This window comes from Theropithecus gelada, chromosome 6 (assembly GCF_003255815.1).
Source record: "Theropithecus gelada isolate Dixy chromosome 6, Tgel_1.0, whole genome shotgun sequence".
NCBI classification, from domain to species: Eukaryota; Metazoa; Chordata; class Mammalia; order Primates; family Cercopithecidae; genus Theropithecus; species Theropithecus gelada.
This window is the reverse complement of record NC_037673.1, coordinates 129,396,140-129,417,894: the sequence shown is the minus strand read 5'-3', so window position 1 is coordinate 129,417,894 and position 21,755 is coordinate 129,396,140. Positions and strand designations below refer to the sequence as shown.

At 44.0% G+C, this 21,755-nt stretch overlaps 1 protein-coding gene across 11 annotated transcripts in view; it reads left to right on the top strand.

Moving 5' to 3' along the window:
- The first annotated feature begins 129 nt into the window (after positions 1–129).
- Positions 130–21,755, top strand: part of ZCCHC10 (zinc finger CCHC-type containing 10) — a 31,937-nt gene continuing 10,311 nt past the window's right edge. For 3 of the 11 annotated variants that reach the window (XM_025389177.1, XM_025389176.1, XM_025389175.1), the window contains exons 1-3: positions 136–237; positions 3,500–3,565; positions 20,919–21,080. In XM_025389177.1, the coding sequence (XP_025244962.1) occupies positions 197–237; positions 3,500–3,565; positions 20,919–21,080 (269 nt within the window). In that variant the 5' untranslated portion in view covers positions 136–196. Of the gene's footprint in view, positions 242–3,499; positions 3,596–17,052; positions 17,170–20,918; positions 21,081–21,755 lie in introns of all 11 variants that reach the window. The other 8 variants (XM_025389182.1, XM_025389178.1, XM_025389185.1 and 5 more) reach the window with 6 other exon arrangements.

Genomic DNA, 21,755 nt, shown 5'->3' with positions numbered 1-21,755 from the left:
CCTCCCGACCTCCCGACCTCCCGACCTCCCGACCTCCCGACCTCCCGAGCCGGCACTGAGATCCTCCCGCGGAGGCTGCCCCAGAACCCCTAGAGGCCTGTCTGGCCCCGCCTACGTCTACGGCCTCCCGGTTGGAAGCCCCGCCCTTCCGAGGAGTTTCCCAAAACCCTGCGCGGCCGGCTTTGACCGCGCTAAGATGGCGACTCCCATGCATCGGCTCATAGCTCGGAGACAAGCGTAAGTAAGGATCCGGTTCGGGCCCACCGGCGGGCTGGGAGCGGTGAAACGCGCGTCAACGGGCTGGTGTCGGACCCCTATTGGGACCGGCGGAGAATGTCTGTTTCTCAAACACGCTTCTGGCTCCCGAGGGGCTCGGGCCCGAGCGATAAGTCTGGTGACCATGGGTTAGCGATTTCACGGAAGACAGCCGTGTAAAGTCTGCGGCACGGGACAGAGCGGGGTTTGAAGACAACTGTCGCGTTTGGTTTCTCTGAAGGGAACGCCCACAGTTGGTCACTCAGTGATTTATGCCCCTCCGCCAACCCCACGCGTCGACAAGGGAGCCCTGAAGCCCCGGTCCGACACCTTTATGCCGGCCGACGTAAACCTTCAGTTTCCTATTTAGCGTCCATCCCTGCTGCCTTTTCCTACTTCCTTATTCTAGCGCCTTCCCTAGGAATCCTGCCTACAAGGCCGACTGCCCTCCCAAGCTATCTTATCACTTTTTGGTACTCATTCTTTCAATAAATATTAATTTATCTAGTACCTACTGTTCTGTGCCAGACATTGGGTATAAAGAAAAAGAGGTGTTTTTTAGGACAAAAATCCTTGCTTTCAGAGAGCTTACATTCTAGTGATGGAAACAGTCGATAAACTACTAAATGTAAATACAGCTGGTGATAACAGCTTTGAAGGAAACAAACTGTTGTGATGGAAAGAGAGGAAGGCCCACTTTAGGTTGGTTGGACTGAAAAGGCATCTCTGAAGAGGTGGAATTTGAACAGAGATTTAAAGGGTGAAAAATTAACAGTCGTAAGAGGATTTGGAGAAAGAGCATCCAGATAGTGGCATAATTGCTTTGAGGCTGAAACTTACTTTTTAAAGAACTGAAAGATGGCCATTACGCTTAATGAATAAGAGAGAGTGGCAGAAAAGATTCACACCTGACAAATAATGCAAGGGTCACCCCAGATGCCCTTTCTTATAAAGCTTTTTTTCCCAACAGCCTTTGCACATCCAAACATCTGCCTCTTTTTCATAAAATATTTCATGCCATCTCCATTTTCATGTCCATATATAGCTCAAAGTCTGCTAGTATATATATATGTATTTATATCTTTTTATATTTTTTTAATTCAAATAATCCCTTTCTTTCTCTTTTCCTTTCCATCTACACTTTCAGGCCTGATAAGAAGAGTTCCTCAAATGTACAGACAGACTTAGGGAGTTAGAGTAGTAAGCTTGGTGAAGAAAGAAGGCTTGAAGTCAGACGGTTCTTTTTTTGAGACGGAGTCTCACTCTGTTGCCCAGGCTGGAATGCAGTGGTGTGATCTTGGCTCACTGCAACCTCTGCCTCTCTGGTTCAAATGATTATCCTGCCTCAGCCTCCCGAGTAGCTGGAACTACAGGTGCCCACCACTATGCCCTGCTAATTTTTGTATTTTTAGTAGAGACGGGGTTTCACTATGTTGGTCAGGCTGGTGTCGAACTCCTTATCTCAAGTGATCCCACCTTAGCCTCCCAAAGTGCCGGGATTACAGGCATGAGCCACTGTGCCTACCATTAAGTCAGACAATTCTGAGATCAAAAATGGGATGATAATACTTAAAGGGAGTGCTAAATGATGTCACCAGGGTTCCGTTTCTCCCTGTCTGTCTCTCACGCTTGCTCTTTGGTTGTTGGCTCCATATTTGAATAGGCTCTATTCTTTGCTCCCAAGATGGCTGCAGTATCCAGGGTCCTTTATATTCTCTCAGCTTCAAGTTGATTGCACTTCTTTGGTCTAGATTGGATTACATGCCCAATGTTAAACTATGCCTGTGGGATTGTGAATATCTGATTGATTTAGAGATCTTATTCTCCTTTCAGTACAACTGAATGGATGACCATAAGCCAATGATAACCAGGGTAGATAGGTCAGAGGAGGTAAATGAATGCAGGATTGGCAAAACTAATGTCCACTTTAAATATGAAGTGAAAATAAGACTTAGCATCTGAATAATACTGCTATTTATTGTTTCAGAAGTATCAAAAGTTAAATGTTTTATATCTACAATGTGTCTGTATTTGGTACATGAGTTACATGATTTGTAAAAGACAAATCTTACCTTTAAGGAGCTTTTGGTCTTGTTGGGAAGCAAACATGTGGCATACTGTAAAAACCGTTGTGGTATACAGAGTGTAAGTCTCCAAGGGATTCAGCAAAGGAGGGCCTTTAGAGGCTTGCGAAGTCCAAGAGAGTTTGGGGAATGTATTTGGGGGGAAAGCAGGAGAGGAGCCTTTACTTTCCATTTTATATTCATCAAAAAGGTTTAATTTTATTTACAAGGAGCATATATTACTTCTATAACAACAAATTTAAAATAGTTTTTAAGTTAGTAATGAGAAGTGAGAAAGTACTATCATCATTTTTTTTTTTTTTTTTTTTTTTTGAGATGGAGTTTCACTCTTGTTGCCCAGGCTGGAGTGCAGTGGCACAATCTTGGCTCACCACAACCTCCGCCTCCCAGGTTCAAGTGATTCTCCTGCCTCAGCCTCCTTTAGCTGGGATTACAGGCATGTGCCACCCGCCTGACTAATTTTGTATTTTTGGTAGAGACGGGGTTTCTCCATGTTGGTCAGGCTGGTCTCGAACTCCTAACCTCAGGTAATCTGCCCGCTTCAGCCTCCCAAAGTGCTGGGATTACAGGCGTGAGCCACCGCCCCTGGCCTTATCGTTCTTAAAAAAAAAAAAAAAGATCTTTGGACTAATAGAAGAAAACGGGGAAAAAAGCCTAAATACAAACTCCTCATTGAGTAGCTCTTTCAGAGACTTAACTAGTCAGTCTACTAAATCAATTGGAATGAAATTATTTTTACCTTTTAAACTGTACTTACATATACCCATATTAAGTAAACTATGGAATCTAGGCAATATTTGGGGTCATTTCTTCTATTAAACCTTATATGAGATTCCACTACTTCCTCTTCAACATCCAGAGTCGTTATCAAACTTGGCTTGAAGATTTCCAGTAATGTGTACTACCTCCTGACGTGGCCTGTTGTGTTTTTCAAATCTATCTAAAAGTTTATGTTGAGCTGAAAAGAAATAATATTTATAAAGTTAAACCTCACTTCTTTCTGACTCCCTTGTTTTTGACCCTTGCTATGATTTCAGTCGGCTAAAAAACCTTGTTTTCTACTTGAATTGTCATCAAGTCAGACCTCCCCTGCCTTGTACTGATTTTCTGGACTTAAGTGTCAGACTTACCTTTGTCCTTGTTAAATTTCATCTTGTTAGATTCGACACAGAGTTGCAGCCTGTCAAGACGTTTTGGATCCTGATTCAGCCATCCATCGTTATTAGGTATCCCTGTCAGCTTTGTGTCAACTGCAGGTTTGATAAATATGTACATTTGTGTCCTCATACAAGGCATTTATGAAAATGTTGAACAAGGCCGGGTGTGGTGGCTCACACCTGTAATCCCAGCACTTTGGGAGGCCAAGGCGGGTGGATCACAAGGTCAAGAGATCGAGACCATCCTGGCCAACATGGTGAAACCCCGTCTCTACAAAAATTAGCTGGGTGTGGTGGCACGCGCCTATAGTCCCAGCTACTCAGGAGGCTAGGCAGGAGAATTGCTTGAACCCAGGAGACAGAGGTTGCAGTGGGCCAGGATTGCACTATTGCACTCCAGCCTGGTGACAGAGCGAGAGTCCGTCTCAAAAAAAAAAAAAAAAAGGTTGGACGGTACCAAACCATGCAGGCCGTAACTGGATCTTTCTCTCTTTTGTCATGCACCACATAACAGATCCCATATATTAATTCTGTGGTTGTCCCATAAGATTATAATGGAGGTAAAAAAAAATTTTTATTGCCTAGTGACATCTTGATGATCCTGACCCTGTGTAGACCTAGGCTAATGTGTGTGTGTCTTAGTTTTTAACAAAAAAGTTTAAAAAGAAAAATAAATTTTAACAGAAAACAGCTTATAGAATGGAGATACAAAGAAAGAAAAGTATTTTTGTACAGCTATGTGTTTGTGTGTTGTTATTACAAAAGAGTCAAAAAGTTTTAAACATTTATAAGTTATAAAGTAGGCTGGGTGTGGTGGCTCACGTCTGTAATCCCAGCACTTTGGGTGGCCCATGGCAGGTAGATGACCTGAGGTCCGGAGTTCGAGACCAGCTTGACCAACATGGTGAAACCCCATATCTACTAAAAATACAAAAAATTAGCCAGGTGTCATGGCGGGCACCTGTAATCCCAGCTACTTGGGAGGCTGAGGCAGAAGAATCACTGTCACCTGGGAGGCAGAGGTTGCAGTGAGCCGAGATCGCACCATTGCACTCCAGCCTGGGTGACACAGCAAGACTCTGTTTCCCAAAAAAAAAAAAAAGTTATCAAGTAAAATTATAGTAAGCTAAGATGAATTTAATATTGAAGTAAAAAAAATTTGTAAATTTAGAGTGGCCGAATGGACAGTATTTATAAAGTCTGGTAGTGTCATGATTACTGTAGCTTCATAGTAAGTCTTGAAACCACGTGTTAGCCCTCTGATTTTTCTCTTTTTCAGAGTTATTTTGACTATTTTATATTGTATTTCCAGATAAATTTTAGAATTAGCTTACCAAAAGCTGCCGCAATTTCAGCTGGGATTGCGTTGAGTGTACAGATCAACCTATGGAGAATTGACATCTTAACAGTATTGAGTTCTCTGATCCGTGCATGTGTATATCTCGCCATTTGTTTAGGTCATCTTTAATTTCTCTTAGCGGTGTTTTGTAGTTTTCAGGGTAGAGGTCTTGCATGTCTTTTGTCAGATTTGTCCTGAAGTATTGTAATAGTGTTTTAAAAAAATTTTAGTTTCAAAAGGCTAGGCGCAGTGGCCCACACCTGTAATCCCAGCACTTTGGGAGGCCGAGGTGGGCGGATCACAAGGTTAGAAGATCGAGACCATCCTGGCTAACACGGTGAAACCCCGTCTCTACTAAAAATACAAAAAATTAGGCTGAGACCGTCCTGGCTAACACGGTGAAACCCCATCTCTACTAAAAATACAAAAAATTAGGCCAGGTGCTGTGGCTCACGCCTGTAATCCCAGCACTTTGGGAGGCCAAGGTGGGTGGATCACAAGGTCAGGAGATCAAGAACATCCTGGCTAACATGGTGAAACCCCGTCTACTAAAAATACAAAAAATTAGCTGGTCATGGTGGTGGGTGCCTGTAGTTCCAGCTACTCAGGAGGCTGAGGTGGGAGAATGGCGTGAACCTGGGAGGCAAAGCTTGCAGTGAGCCAAGATTGCACCACTGCACTCCAGCCTGGGTGACAGTGCGAGACTCCGTCTCAAAAAAATAAATAAATACAAATTTAAAAAAATTTTTAGTTTCAGTTGTTGCTGGTGGTCTTCTGTATAATATTCTTATGTCCTCCGACCTTACTAATTTTTTAGTTCTAGTAGCTCTTTTTTTTTTTTTTAAGAGACAGGCTTTTGCTCTGTCACCCAGGCTGGAGTATAGTTGTATGATCATATCTCTCACTACAGCCTCGAACTCCTGGCTCAAATGATTCTCCCACCACAGCCTCCCGAGTAACTGAGACTACAGCTGCAACCCACTACACTCAGCAATTTTATTTTATTTTTTTATTTATATTTTTTTGAGGCAGAGTCTTGCTCTGTGGCCCAGGCTAGAGTACAGTAGCACGATCTCGGTTCCTTGTAGCCTCTGCCTCCCTGGCTAAAGTGATTCTCATGCCTCAGCTCCCAAGTTGCTGAGATTACAGGCTAATTTTTGTATTTTCAGGAGAGTCAGGGTTTCGCCGTGTTGGCTGGGCTGGTCTTAAACTCCTGGTATCAAGTGATCTGCCTTGACCTTCCAAAGTGCTGGGATATTGCAAGCGTGAACCACCACTCCTGGTCACAATTTTATTTTTTGTGTAGGCAAGGTGTCGCTATGTTGCCCAGGCTTGTCTTGAACTCCTGGGCTCAAATGATCCTCCCACCTCTCTTTCCCAAAGTGCTGGGATTATAGGCGTGAGCCACTGTGCCTGGTCTAGTTGCTCTATTTTTTGGATTCTTAGGTATTTTCTAGATAAATGGTCATCTTTTATGTTCCCTTTTTGGTATGCACTTTTTATTTATTTATTTTTGACATGGAGTCTCACTTTGTAACCCAGGCTAGAGTGCAGAGGCACGATTTCAGCTCACTGCAACCTCTGCCTCTGGAATTCAAGCAATTCTCCTGTCTCAGCCTCCTGAGTAGGTAGGACTACAGATGCACCAACCCACCCAGCTAATTTTTTTATTTTTAGTAGAGATAGGGTTTTACCATGTTGGCCAGGCTAGTCAACAGGTCACTCCTGACCTCAAGTGATCTGCCCGCCTTGGCCTCCCAAAGTGCTGGGATTATAGGTGTGAGTCACTGCACCTGGCTGGTGTGCACATTTTAAATTTTTTCGTTGCATATTAACAAGTTGCTCTTTGAAAAATTTGTGCCACTTTACATTCTCACCAGCGGTGTCCATTTATAGAGTGGCTATTCCCCGCTTTTGCCGACAATAGGCATTAAAAAAACAACTTTGCCAATATGGGAAGTGTGTCCTAGTATTTTTGGTATCAAAGAACGTCCTTTCACGTAAAGAGCCTGTAACATTCAAATACATCCTTCAACTTTACCTTAGCAAACAGAAATGAAATATTGTTTGAATAGATAATTCATTTGGGTAGAAAGAAATGGTAATCGTGTTTGTTTTGAAATTATGTTTGTCTAACTCAGCAATCTTTATGGAAGATTAGTATTTTTAGGGGTGATTCGTGACTTGTGAGTGTTTAAAACATACATATAAAATATGTTAATCATACCTGGGCTTCATTTGTTTTCTCTCTCTCTCTTTTTTTTTCCTTTTTTTCTTTTTTTTTTCTTGTTTTAGAGACAGTGTTGCCCAGGCTGGTCTCAAACTCCTGAGCTCGGGTGATCCTGCCTTGGCCGCTCAGAGTGCCAGGATTATAGGCGTAAGCCACTGCGTCCAGCCTCGTACCTGAGCTTTAGATGATATTTGTGAATGTCGTATTTATAACAATAAAAAACAAGCTGCACAATGTCTGGTGGATATTTTTAATGACTAGGGTCCCAAGCTATCAATTTCTCAATTTGGAGAAAACAACCTGTAAGCTTGGAAAAGAAGACTATGGACCTCCACCCCTAACACCCTCACATATTTTCATTTTTAGGGAAAGTCGTGAAAGGCTTTGAAGTGGACAGAAAGACAAGATGATTACTGAGTGCTCCATTTAGTCCACCCTTCCTGGCTATGTGACTCTATGAGGGCCCGCTTCTTTCATTGTCTTTGCACTGTTTCTCAAATCTTTAAGTCATAGGAAACTTACAGTATTGTGGAAGATTCTTGCTCGTAAAAATGCAGTGCAGGCTGGATGTGGTGGCTCACACCTATAATTCCAGCACTTTGGGAGGCCGAGGCAGGCGGATCACTTGAGGTCGGGAGTTTGAGACCAGCCTGGCCAACATAGTGAAACCCCATCTCTACTAAATACAAAAATTAGCCGGGCATGGTGGCAGGCGCCTGTAATCCCAGGTACTGGGGAAGCTGAGGCAGGAGAACTGATTGAATCTGGGAGGCGGAGGTTGCAGTGGCCTGGGTGACAAAGCAAGACTCCCTCTCTCAAAAAAAAGAAAAAAAAAAAAAAGAGGCCGGGCGTGGTGGCTCACGCCTGTAACCCCAGCACTTTGGGAGGCCGAGGAGGGTGGATCACTTGAGGTCAGGAGTTCAAGATCAGCCTGGCCAATATGGTGAAACCCCATCTCTACTAAAAAATACAAAAATTAGCCAGGTGTGGTAGTGCATGCCTATAGTCCCAGCTACTCAGGAGCCTGAGGCAGGAGAATTGCTTGAACTCGGGAAGCAGAGGTTGCAGTGAGCTGAGATCATGCCACTATACTGCAGCCTAGGCCACAGAGCAAGACGCCATCTCCAAAAAAAAATAAAATAAAATAAAATTTTAAAAAGGCAGTGCAATACAATCAGTTATTGCCCAATGTCTACTGACCAGCTGTCAACTATTTGTAAATTCATTTCAGCATTACTGATTGCCCATATAAGTGTGTTGTTGGAATTATCTTTTTTTTTTTTTTGAGATAGAAGTTTTGCTCTTGTTGTCTAGGCTGGAGTGCAGTGGCATGATCTCGGCTCACTGCAACCTCCACTTCCCAGGTTCAAGTGATTCTCCTGCCTCAGCCTCTCGAGTAGCTGGGAATACAAGTGACCGCCACCATGCCCAGCTAATTTTCTGTATTTTTAGTAGAGATGGGGTTTCCCCATGTTGGCCAAGCGGGTCTTGAACTCCTGACCTCAGGTGATCCACCCGCCTCAGCCTCCCAAAGTACTGGCATTACAGGCGTGAGCCACCATGCCCAGCCTGAATTATCTTTTGAACCAGTGACAATATCTACTGGCTCCCTCAATGACTTTTTTGTTTTTGTGTTTTTCCTGAGACAGGGTCTCACTCTGTCACCCAGGCTGGAGCACAGTGGTGCTATCATGGCTCACTGGAGCCTCAACCTCCTGGGCTCAAATGATCCTCTCACCTCAGCCTCCTGAGTAACTGGGACTACGGGGTGCCACTACACCCAGCTAATTATTTATTTATTTATTTTTATTTTTATTTTTATTTATTTACTTTTTGAGTCGGTATCTGGCTCTGTGCCAAGGCTGGAATGCAATGGCACCATCTTGGCTCACTGCAACCTCTACCTCCCAGGATGAAGCAATTCTCCTGCCTCAGCCTCCCAAGGAGCTGGGACTACAGGTGCGCGCCACCCCACCCAGCTAATTTTTGTATTTTTAGTAGAAACGGGGTTTCGCCATATTGGGCAGGATGGTTTCGATCTCTTGACCTCGTGATCCGCCTGCCTCGGCCTCCCAGAGTGCTGGGATTACAGGTGTGAGCCACTGTGCTCGGCCTACTTTTTTTTTTTTATTTTTTTTGAGACAGAGTTTTGCTCTTGTCACCGAGGCTGGAGTGCAGTGGCACAATCTTAGCTCTTTGCAACCTCCATCTGCCATGTTCAAGCAATTCTCGTGCTTCAGCCTTCCTAGTAGCTGGGATTACAGGAGCCCACCACCGCGCCCGGCTTAGTTTTGTATTTTTAGTAGACACGGGGTTTTACCGTGTTGGCCAGGCTGACCTCAAACTTATGACCTCACATGATCCACCTGCCTCGGCCTCCCAATGTGCTAGGATTACAGGTGTGAGCCACCACGCCCAGCCTTAATTTTTGTTTTTTTGTAGAGATGAGGTCTCACTGTGTTATCCAGGCTAGTCTTGAGCCTGGGAGGTGGGAGGCCTGCATGTGACTTCACACCTTTTATTTTTAAAACAACCATGTTTTGCTGGGCGCGATGGCTGACGCCTGTAATCCCAGCACTTTGGGAGGCCGAGGCAGATGGATCACCTGAGGTCAGGAGTTCGAGACGAGCCAGACCAACATGGAGAAACCTCATCTCTACTAAAAATACAAAATTAGCCAGGCGTGGTGGCGCCTGCCTGTAATCCTAGCTACTCGAGAGGCTGAGGCAGGAGAATTGCGTGAACCCAGGAGGTAGAGGTTGCGGTAAGCTGAGATTGTGCCATTGCACTCCAGCCTGGGCAATAAGAGCGAAACTCTGTCTCAAAAACAAACAAACCAACAACCATGTTTTGAGAACATGTTAATTTCTGTGTATCATTAGTCCACATCGTTCTGATTGCTCTAATATGTGGATTAAATAGCTCTCATTTATTTGTTACTTTATGTCAGATGCCTTACTGCTTGCTTTATATACTTTCCAATCTATAGAATGGAGATATTGCTTCCCAATCTACAGAGTAGATAGTGCCCTTAATTCATTGGGTTGTTATGATTGGGTGTGACCACATATAAGTAGTACTTACTTAAATTCTTGGCACACAGTTTGTATGAGCCATGGTTATGGTCTCAGCTAATTCTCTGAATAACCTAGTAAAGTAGATATTACTACTTTTTCTTTTTAAATAGAGATGGAGTCTTGCTATGTTGGCCAGGGTAAGTCTCAAACTCTTGGCCTCAAGCAATCCTCCTGCCTTGGCCTCCCAAAGTACTGGGATTATAGGCATGAGCCTCCACACCTGGCCAGTATTACCACATTTTTCAGAAGAGGGAACTCAGTTCAAAAATCGGCTTGCTCAGCCAGGCATGGTGGCTCACACCTGTAATCCCAGCACTTTGGGAGGCCAAAGTGGGCCGAGGTCAAGGATCACCTGAGGTCAGGAGTTCAAGATAAGCCTGGTTAACGTGACGAAACCCTGTCTCTACTAAAAATACAAAAATTAGCAGGGCAGGGTGGCACGCCCTGTAGTCCTAGCTACTTGGGAGGCTGAGGCACGAGAATTGTTTGAACCTAGGAGGTGGAGGTTGCAGTGAGCTGAGATTGCGTCACTGCACTCCAATCTGGACGACAGAGGAAGACTCCGTCTCAAAAAAAAGAGAGGCCAAGGAGGGAGGATCGCTTCAGCCCAGGAGTTTGAGACCTGATTGGGCAACATAGTGAGACGTTGTCTCTATTGTAATAAAAAAAAAAAAAATCAGCTTGCTGAAGATCATATAGCTATGTAGTGGAAGAGTAAAGATTTCTTTAAAACTTTAAAGAAGTGCTGGGGTTACAGGTGTGAACCAGCACGCCTGGCCTCGGTTTATATTTTTACTGTCTGTGCACTACAGTTTAATTTTGTCTTTTTTTTTTTTTTGAGACAGATTCTCATTTTGTTGCCCAGACTGGAGTGCTATGGCGTGATCTCGGCTCACTGCAACCTCCACCTTCTGGATTCAAGCGATTCGTAGGCCTCAGCCTCCCGAGCAGTTGGGACTACAGGCATGTGCCACGACACACAGCTAATTTTTTGTATTTTTAGTAGAGACAGAGTTTTGCCATGTTGCCCAGGCTAGTCTCGAACTACTGGCTTCAAGTGATCCACCCACCTGGCCTCCCAAAGTGTTGGGATTACAGGAGTGAGCTACCACACCTGGCTATCTCTTTAAACTTTGTATAAAATCGTTCAATTTGGATTCTTTTGAGTCTATCTTATATCTTATGTTAAATGAAGCTGTAATTTATTCTTTTTTATTACCATGAAGTATTCCACTGTATTCTGTACCACAAATTTCTGTTCTACTTTCATATTATTTCCAATTTTGAGGATACTGCAAATCATGCTGCCAACCACAGTGGCTCATGCCTACAATCCCAGCACTTTGGGATGCTGAGGTGGAAATATTGCTTGAGGCCAGGAGTTTGAAACTGGCCTGGGCAACAGAGCCAGACCTTATCTCTACAAAAACTAAAAATATTAGCCATGCATAGTGGTAGGCACCTGTGGTCCCAGCTACTTGAGAGGCTGAGGTGGAAGGATGGCTTGAGCTTAGGAGATTGAGGGGGCAGTGAGCCATGATCATACCATTGCACTCCAGTCTGGGCAACAGGGTGAGACTCTTGTCTCAAAAATGAAAAAATCATGCTATAAACATTTTTATAGTTCTTCCTCTTCCTTTCCTGAACAATGCAATCCTAAAGGTATTGGTTAGAATAGAGCACACTAGGTGTCTATGCAGAGGATCAACCTGGCTTTGAAATATTAGAGCTGAATGTGGAGTCAGGAGAGCATCTACAGAGGAGCTTGAACTGGCTTGTGATGTCAACAGGTTGCAGAGGGCAACCAGTAGTGGGGAAGTCTGGTGCAGGGCGTCAGATCCCAAGCTGGGTCAGGGGTGTCCACACAAGGCAGTTTAACGAAAGTTGTCTCCTCATGGAGAGAACATCCACACAGGGTATGTGGGTGGGTATAATTTGGTATAGGGTACCGGAGCCTGAGTATAAAGAGAAATGTGGCTGGGGGGCCCGCCTGGCAATGGGAGTCAGGGGGGTGGGGGTGCAGGGCAGATCTCAAGTGAAGTGAAGAGGATGTGGGGGAGGAGTCAGCAGTGGCAACAGTGGGCATTTGGTTACGTAAGGGGAATTGACCAAATAAGTAATCTATTAAGGATAGTGGCAACCAGGTTTATTCTTGAAGAAGGAAATATAGAAGAGAAAAATAGCTGGGCGTGGTGGGTCACGCCTATAATCCCAGCACTTTGGAAGGCTGAGGTGGGCGGATCACCTGAGGTCAGGAGTTCAAGACCAGCCTGTCCAACATAGTGAAACCCCACCTCTACTAAAAATGTAAAAATTAGCCGGGTGTGGTGGCAGGCGCCTGTAATCCCAGCTGTTTGGGAGGCTGAGGCAAGAGAATCGATTGAACCCAGTAGGTGGAGGTTGCAGTGAGCCGAGATCACGCCATTGCACTCCAGCCTGGGCACAGGAGCAAAAGTCCATCTCAAAAAAAAAAGAGAAAAATAAACAATAGTTGCTTCTCAGCTTTTTGGCTAAGATGAAGTGGAGAAAAATTTTAAAAATCTGTGAAATTGGGTTAGAATTAAGATTATCAGTGTGAAATCATGGTTTTCAAAATATTAAATATAGATGTAAGTGTGTATATTTGACAGATGAGTAGGTGTGTGTGTTCCCTAGCTCTATCCGCTGACACTAACTAGGAGCAGCAATATCCCAGTAACAGCAAGCACGTGTGTGCCCCCATGTTGGCTCCAAACATTATCAGAGCACCTTGGAGAAATGGCTGGTTTCAGGCTAGGGCAGGGAAAATACAAACTGAGCCTGGATTTTTTTGTTGTTGTACCAGAAAGCAAGGAAATACTCAAATAATAAAGGAGCCGTGTCAAAAGAACACAGAATCCAGCTTGAAGGAGCTCCCACTGACCAAAACTGTGACAATTTGAGCCTCAGACTAAAAGATGGTGATGGATTATAACCCATTGAATAAAATTGAAAAACATTAATCCATACTCATGAATAAAGGAACTAAATATTTAATGAGGAGTAGGATATTTATGGACTTTCAAGTGTTAGCCCACAAAATAATTACTGTATTAGTTACCAATTACTGTGTAACAGATTACTTCTAAGATTTAGTGGCTTATAACAATAAATATTAATGCATAATTTCCCTGGGTCAGGAATTGAGGAGTGACCTAGGTGAGTGGTTCTGACTCAGGCTGTCCCATGTGGTTGTGATCAGGATGTTGGTAGGGGCAGCAGTTATCTGAAGGCTTGACCAGAACTAGGAATCTGCTTCCCAGATGGTTCACTTACATGGCTATTGACAGAAGGGTGAGGTTCCTTGCCACATAGGTCATTGTGGCGGCTGCTTGACTATCTTGATAACATGACAGCTGCTTGACCTAGTCTTCAAAGTCACACTCCCTCACCTTGCTTCATTCTGTTAGTTGGAAGCAAGTTGTGAAGTCCAAGCCACACCCAAGGAGAGGGGAATTACAATTCCACAAAATTTGTGGGCATATTTTAAAACTGCCACAATTACAAAAGGATGAAAAGTAAGTTTACAGGCCAAACGCTGTGGCTTCTGCCTGTAATCCCAGCACTTTGGGAGGCCAAGTCAGCCAGATCACTTGAGGTCAGGAGTTCGAGACCAGCCTGGTCAACATGGTGAAACCCTGTCTCTACTGAAAATACAGAAATTAGCCGGGTGTGGTGATGCGCGCCTGTAATCCCACTACTCAGTAGGCTGAGGCAGGAGAATCTCTGGAACCCGGGAGGCAGAGGCTGCAGTGAGCTGAGATCATGCCACTGCACTCCATCCTGGGTGCCAGAGCAAGACTCAGTCTCAAAAAAAACCAAAACAAAAAACAAAAAAACCTCACAATGGCGAACTCTGGTAGACACTCCTTAACCAAGGGATCAAAGTGAACGTCATCAGTAATAAGACAAATTTAAGTCTTATGGTAACCTGCTAGGATACAATGAGAAGTACACAGCATCACTTCTATTTTATTCCTGCCAAAGATACTCAGAGATATCAGATGTGATAGCCAGCCTCCAAGATGGACTATGATGATCTCTGTCTCCTGGTACACCCTTGTGTAATCACGCATTATACCATGGGTGGTCTGTGTGATCAGTAGAATACAGCAAAAGTGATGGTCTTGGTCATTCACTCTGGGCAAAGCTGTGTTGTAAGCAGCACTGTGGAAAGGCCAACATGGCAAGAAACTAACGCCTTCTGCAAATAGCCACATGAGTGGGCTTGGAAGCAAATTTTCCAACTCAAATTAAAGCACACTGCAAAGATACCTGGCTTGTAATTTTCAAAAAAGTGTCAAGATCATGAAAGCAAGACATGACGGAGGAACTCTTCCTACTGAAGGAGACTAAAGAAATGTGACAAGTGCAACTCTGGCGCTAAACTGAATTTGCTATACGGGACGTTAAGACATTTGATGAAACTTAAATGTGGTCTAAAGAGTAAATAGTAGGAATGTATCAATATTAATTTCTTGATTTTGATTGATATATAGGAGAAGTTTCTAGTTTACAGAAAATATGCAGTAAAATATTTTGGGTTGATGAGGAATCAAGTGGGCAACTTACAAATGATTCAGGAAAAATAATTATTTGAAACAGAGTTAGAACTTTTCTGTAAGATTGTGACTGAAAATTTTTAAAAGCTATAATACATAAAGGAAAAGCAATATTGTAAATATTTTTTGGTATACTTGCGCGTGGATTTCTATTGCATGCAAGTAGAATTGCTGAGTCATAGAGTAAGCATATCTTTTCAAATATAGTAAATGGTTGTTTTTTGAGTTTTTTTTTTTCCCCAAAATAGTTGTGCCAATTTGTATTCTTATCAACAGTGGATGGATGTTTCTTTTCCTACATAACTTTTTTTTTTTTTTTCTGTTTGAGACGGAGTCTTGCTTTGTTGCCCAGGCTGGAATGCAGTGGCGCGAACTTGTCTGACCACAGTGTCCGCCACCTGGGTTCAAGCGAGTCTCCTGCCTCAGCCCTCCTAGTAGCTGGTACTACAGGTGCGCACCACCATGCCCAGCTAATTTTTGTATTTTTAGTAGAGATGGGGTTTCACTATGTTGTCCAGGCTGGTCTCGAACTACTGACCTTGTGATCTGCCTGCCTCAGCCTTCCAAAGTGCTGGGATTACACATGTAAGCCACCACGCCTGGCCTCTTTTGCTACATATCTTTGCTAACATTTGCCATTACTAGTTTTTATTTTCAGTCTTTCTGGGAGGGGTGTAGTGGTGTTGGGGTTTTAATTTGCTTTTCTTTGATTACTAATGAATACTTTTTCATATGTTTATTGTTCATTTGTGTTTCCTAGTCCCTTTTTAAAAATTTTTTTGTTTTTTGTTTTTTGTTTTTGAGATGGAGCCTCATTCTGTCGCCCAGGCTGGAGTGCAGCGGCGCTGTCTTGGCTCACTGCAGTCTCTGCCTCTCAGGTTCAAGCAATTCTCCTGCCTCAGCCTTGCAAGTAGCTGGGACCACAGGTGTGTGTTGCCATGCCCAGCTAATTTTTTGTATTTTTAGTAGAAACGAGGTTTCACCATGTTGGCCAGGCTGGTCTTGGGCTTCCGACCTCAAGTGATCCACCCGCCTTGGCCTCCCAAAGTGCTAGGATTACAGGCGTGAGCCACTGTGATTGGCCCCTAGTCCCATTTTTGTACTGTCTTTTCATATTCTACTTCATCTTGTTTTTCTGTTATATTTTGTCTGTTACTAGCCTTTTGAATTTCTGTACACTTTTTTTTTTTTGAGATGGAGTCTCAGTCTGTTGCCCAGGCTGGAGTGCAGTGGTATGATCTTGGCTCACTGCAACCTCTGCCTCCCAAGTTCAAGAAATTCTCCTGCCTCAGCCTCCCAAGTAGCTGGGATTACAGGCATACACCACCACACCCGGCTAATTTTTATATTTTTAGTAGAGATGAGGTTTCACCATGTTGGCCAGGCTGGTCTTGAACTCCTGGCCTCAGGTGATTTGCCTGCCTCGACCTCCCAAGGTGCTGGGATTACAGGAGTGAGCCACCGAGCCTGGCCCACTTTTTTTTTTTTTTTTTGAGATGGATCCTCTCTCTGTCGCTCAGGCTGGGGTGCAGTGGCACGATCTTGGTTCACTGAAACCTCTACCTGCCAGGTTCAAGCAATTCTCCTGCCTCAGCCTCCCAGGTAGTTGGGGACTACAGGTGCATGCCACCATGCCCAGATAATTTTTAAAAATTTTTTTTGGTGGAAATGGGCTTTCACCATGTTACCCACGCTGGTCTCGAACTTCTGACCTCAAGTGATCTGCCTACCTTGGCCTCCCAGGTAGTTGGGGACTACAGGTGCATGCCACTATGCCCAGATAATTAAAAAAAATTTTTTTTTGGTGGAAATGGGCTTTCACCGTGTTACCCATGCTGGTCTTGAACTTCTGACCTCAAGTGATCTGCCTACCTTGGCCTCCCAGAGTGCTGGGGTTACAGGAGAGAGCCATCGAGCCTGGCTGTGTACACATTTTATAATGAGCTTGTTAAGTTCTGCACCCAAAGAAACTTTTGGGATTTTTATTGGAATTGCTTTGAATCTATACAGGAATTTGGAGAGAATTGACATTTTATAATATTGAACCTTCCAGTCTATGAACATGGTATATCCCTCTATTTGTTTAGCTACTTATATTGGTATTTAATTTATCTCAGTCAGGGTTTTTGTTTTTTTGTTTGTTTGTTTTTGTTTTTAGATGGAGTCTCACTCTACTGCCCAGGCGGGACTGCAGTGGTGTGATCTTGGCTCACTGCATCCTCTACTGCCCTGGTCTTGGTTCAAGCAATTCTCCTGCCTTAGCCTCCTGAGTAGCTAGGATTGCAGGTGTCTGCCACTGCGCCCAGCTAATTTTTTTGTATTTTTATTAGAGATGGGGTTTCATCATCTTGGCCAGGATGGTCCTGAACTCCTGACTTTGTGATCCACCTGCCTTGGCCTCCCAAAGTGTTGGGATTACAGGCGTGAGCCAGCACGCCTGGTCTAAGGTTTGTTTTTGCCTAAAAGTCTCACACTTCTTTTTTCTGTTTTCTAGGTATTTGGTAGTTTCTAGGATTATTATAAATATTATCTTTTTAAAATGTTCACTTATGCAGTGGCTCATGTCTGTAATCTGGGAGGCCAAAGCAGGAGGATTGCTTGAGCCCAGGAGTTCAAGACCAGCCTTGGCAACTTAGTGAGACCTCTTCTCTTAAAAAAAAAAAAAAATTTCTTTTAAATTAAAAGATTCCTTTTAGCCAGGTGCGGTGGCTCACACCTGTAATCCCAATACTTTGGAAGGCCAAGGTGGGTGGATCACCTGAGGTCAGGAGTTCGAGACCAGCCTGACCAACATAGTGAAACCCCGCATCTACTAAAAATACAAAAAAATTAGCTGGGTATGGTGGCAGGCACCTGTAATCCCAGCTACTGGGGAGGCTAAGGCTGGAGAATCACTTGAATCCAGTGGCTGTTGCAGTGAGCTGAGATCGCGCCATTGTACTCCAGCCTGGACAACAAGAGCAAAACTCCATCTCAAAAAAAAAAAAAAAACAAAGTTCCTTTTAAACTGTTTTTGTGGCTGGGTGCAGTGATTCACGCCTGTAATCCCAGCACTTTAGGAGGCCAAGGTGCGAGGATCACTTGAGCTCAGGAATTTGAAACTAGCCTGGGCAACATAAGGAGACCTCATCTGTACAAACTAAATACAAAAACTGTTTTTGTTATATAGAAACTCAATTCATCTTTATATGGTGCCTCTATAGCTAATATAAGGTTCCACAAACCATGGTCACTGAATCCTGCCTGCTACCTGTTTTTGGAGGCTCATAAGCTAAGAATGTTGTTTATGTATGAGCCTCCATTTTGTCCACGAAATATGGAAATTTGTTTTCTCTCATGTTACATGAGTACCTATATAACATCCACAGTTTTGCCTCTTGTTCCACAAAGACTATAATATTTACTACCTGACCCTTTACAGAAAAATTTGCTGACCTGTACCGGGCGTGGTGGCTCACACCTGTAATGCTAGCACTTTGGGAGACTGAGGCGGGTGGATTGCCTGAGCCCAGGAGATTGAGACCAGCCAGGATAACATGGTGAAACCCCGTCTCTACTAAAATACAAAAAATTAGCTGTGCGTGGTGGTGTGTGCCTGTAGTTCCAGCTACTCCGGAAGCTGACGCAGGAGAATTGCTTTAACCTGGGAGGCAGAGGTTGCAGTAAGCCGAGATCGCGCCACTGCACTCCAGCCTGGGCGACAGAGCAAGACTTTGTCTCCAAAAAAAAAAAAAAAAAAATTGCGGACCCAAATGTAAAACCTTGCTAAACTCACTTAATTCTAATTATTTCAAAATATTTTATCTGTAGATTCATTAGGATTTACAGTGTACCTAATGCGTAATCGATAAGAAATGACAGTTTTTTTCCTTTTCAGTTCTTTTATTTCTTTTTCTTCCTTGGCTGTATCAGTCCAATTTCAGGGACTGGATTTTTCTCAGTCTTCTAGGTAACTAGAAGTTGGCTGAAGTTTGTAAAAACTTGGGTTTATTCGTAGGGTATAGCCCTTCGTCTTAACTCTGACGCAGAGTTTGTCTCCTTAGCTTGTAATATGTGATACTTACTCTCTTGTGATGGACAGACACACCCAGCACAGAAGTTGACTGAACTCTGGATTTCTGTCTTGTTCCATATCTTGTTTTAATTTTTTTTTTTTTTTTTTGAGACAGAGCCTCACTCTGGCACCCAGGCCAGAGTGCAGTGGCGTGATCTCGGCTCACTGGAACGTCTGCCTTCTAGGTTCAAACGATTCTCCTGCCTCGGCTTCCTGAGTAGCTGAGATTACAGGTGTGCGCCACCAAGCCTGGCAATTTTTGTATTAGTAAAGACAGGGGTTTCACCATGTTGGCCACGCTGGTCTCGAATTTCTGACCTCAAGCAATCCGCCTGCCTCAGCCCCACAAAGTGCTGGGATTACGAGAATAAGCCACCGTGCCTGGCCTTTTTTTTTTTTTTTTTTTTTTAAGAGACAGAATCAGGCAGGGCACAGTGGCTCATGCCTGTAATCCCAGCACTTTGGGAGGCCGAAGTAGGTGGATCACTTGAGGCCAGGAGTTTGAGACCAGCCTGGCCAACATGGCAAAACCCCACCTCTACAAAAAATACAAAAATTAGCCGGGCATGATAGTGCATGCCTGTAGTCTCAACTATTTGGGAGGCTGAGGTGGGAGAATCGCTTGAACCTGGGAGGCAGAGTTGTGGTAAGCCAATATCGTGCCACTGCACTCCGGCCTGGGCAACAGAGTGAGACTCCATCTTTTAAAAAAAAAAAGAGAGAATCTCCCTCTGTCACCCAGGTTGAAGTGCAGTGGCGCAATGATAGCTTACTGTAGCCTTGAACTCCTGGGCTCAATTGCGCCTCCTCTCTCAGCTTCCCGAGTAGCCGGGACTAGAGGTGTTTGCCACCACACCTGGCTAATTTTTGTAGTTTTTGTAGAGACAGGGTTTTACCATGTTGCCCAGGCTAGTCTCAAACTTCTGAGCTCAAATTCTCTGTCTGCCTTGGCCTCCCAAAGTGCTGGGATTACAAGCGTGAACCACCGGGCCTGGCCTGGGCTAATTTTCCAAAATTTGTTGTAGGGATAGAGTCTTGCTGTGTTGTCCTGCCTGGCTGGTCTCAAATTCCTGGCCTCAAGCAATCGTTCCACCTGTGGCCTCCCAGAATGCTGGGATTACAGACGTGAGCCAGTTCAGCTGGTCAGGTTGATTATTCTTTACCCCCTTGTTGATTTGCTGATTTTTTTTTTTTTTTTTTGAGATGGGAGTCTCACCCTGTTGCCTGAGCTGGAGTGCAATGGTGCAATCGAGGCTCACTGCAACCTCCATCTCCCAGGTTCAAATGATTCTCCTGCCTCAGCCTCCCATGTAGCTGGGATTACAGGTGCCTGCCACCACGCCCAGCTAATTTTTGTATTTTTAGTAGAGACGGGGTTTCACCACATTGGCCAGGCTGGTCTCGAACTCCTGACCTCGTGATCCACCCACCTCGGCCTCCCAAAGTGCTGAGATTACAGGCATGAGCCACTGCGCCTGGCCTGATTTTCTGATTCTATTTTTTTTTTTCTTTTTTTTTGAGATGGAGTCTCACTCTGTCACCCAGGCTGGAGTACAGTGGCACGATCTTGGCTCACTCCAAGTTCCGTCTCCCGGCTTCATGCCATTCTCCTGCCTCAGCCTCCCCAGTAACTGGGACTGCAGGCGCCCACCACCACGCCCAGCTAATTTTTTGTATTTTTAGTAGAGATGGGATTTCACCGTGTTAGCCAGGATGATCTCCATCTCCTGACCTCGTGATCCGCCTGCCTCAGCCTCCCAAAGTGCTGGGATTACAGGCATGAGCCACCGTTCCTGGCCGGAAACTCCTATTTTTAAAACCATCACATCTTGTGAGATTTATTCACTATCACGAGAACAGCACAGGAAAGATCTGCCCCTATGATTAAGTTACCTCCCACCAGGTTTCTTCCACAACATGTGGGAATTCAATATGAGATTTGGATAGGGACACAGCCAAACCATATAATTATACTTATTAGACTTGTATTCAATCTCACATAATACAAAGAATAAAATGTTTATTTTTGTGAATTGGACCATAAGAGTAAACATAATTTTATTCTTCATATTTTTTATAGTTCTCAGTGTGAAAGTCACAAGATAGAATTTTAAGGCTTGTATTCTACTTTTTGTTCTGTAGTGAAGCAAATAAGCAACATGTAAGATGTCAGAAATGCTTGGAATTTGGACATTGGACTTACGAATGCACAGGAAAAAGAAAATACCTACACAGGCCCTCAAGGACAGCAGAACTAAAGAAAGCTTTAAAAGAAAAAGAAAACAGATTATTATTACAGCAAAGGTAGGTTTACATGTGGTATACAAAGGAATATTTTTTTAATGTGTATTTATAGACTTTATTAAAGGACCAAATGTTTAATGGTGGTTCTCCAGATTTTAATTATAATGTGTTTTTTTTTTTTTTTTTTTTTTTGAGACGGAGTCTCGCTCTGTCACCCAGGCTGGAGTGCAGTGGCCGGATCTCAGCTCACTGCAAGCTCCGCCTCCCGGGTTCACGCCATTCTCCTGCCTCAGCCTCCCGAGTAGCTGGGACTATAGGCGCCCGCCACCTCGCCCGGCTAGTTTTTTGTATTTTTTAGTAGAGACGGGGTTTCACCATGTTAGCCAGGATGGTCTCGATCTCCTGACCTCGTGATCCGCCCGTCTCGGCCTCCCAAAGTGCTGGGATTACAGGCGTGAGCCACCGCGCCCGGCTATAATGTTAGTGATGTTTAATGGATGCTTACTATGTGCCAAGCACTATTCTAGGGTCTTTATAAGTATTAGTTTATTTAAACCTGATATCTACACTATTAAGGTGGGTAGTATTATTGTCTTCATTTTACATATGAAGAAACTAAAGCAAGGAGATGTTGAATAACTTACTCATTGTCATACAGCTAGTAAGAAGAAAAAGTATGTGTTAAAGCATGCAGCCTGTCCCCCAGATTCATGGTCTTAGTCATTTTGCTTTATT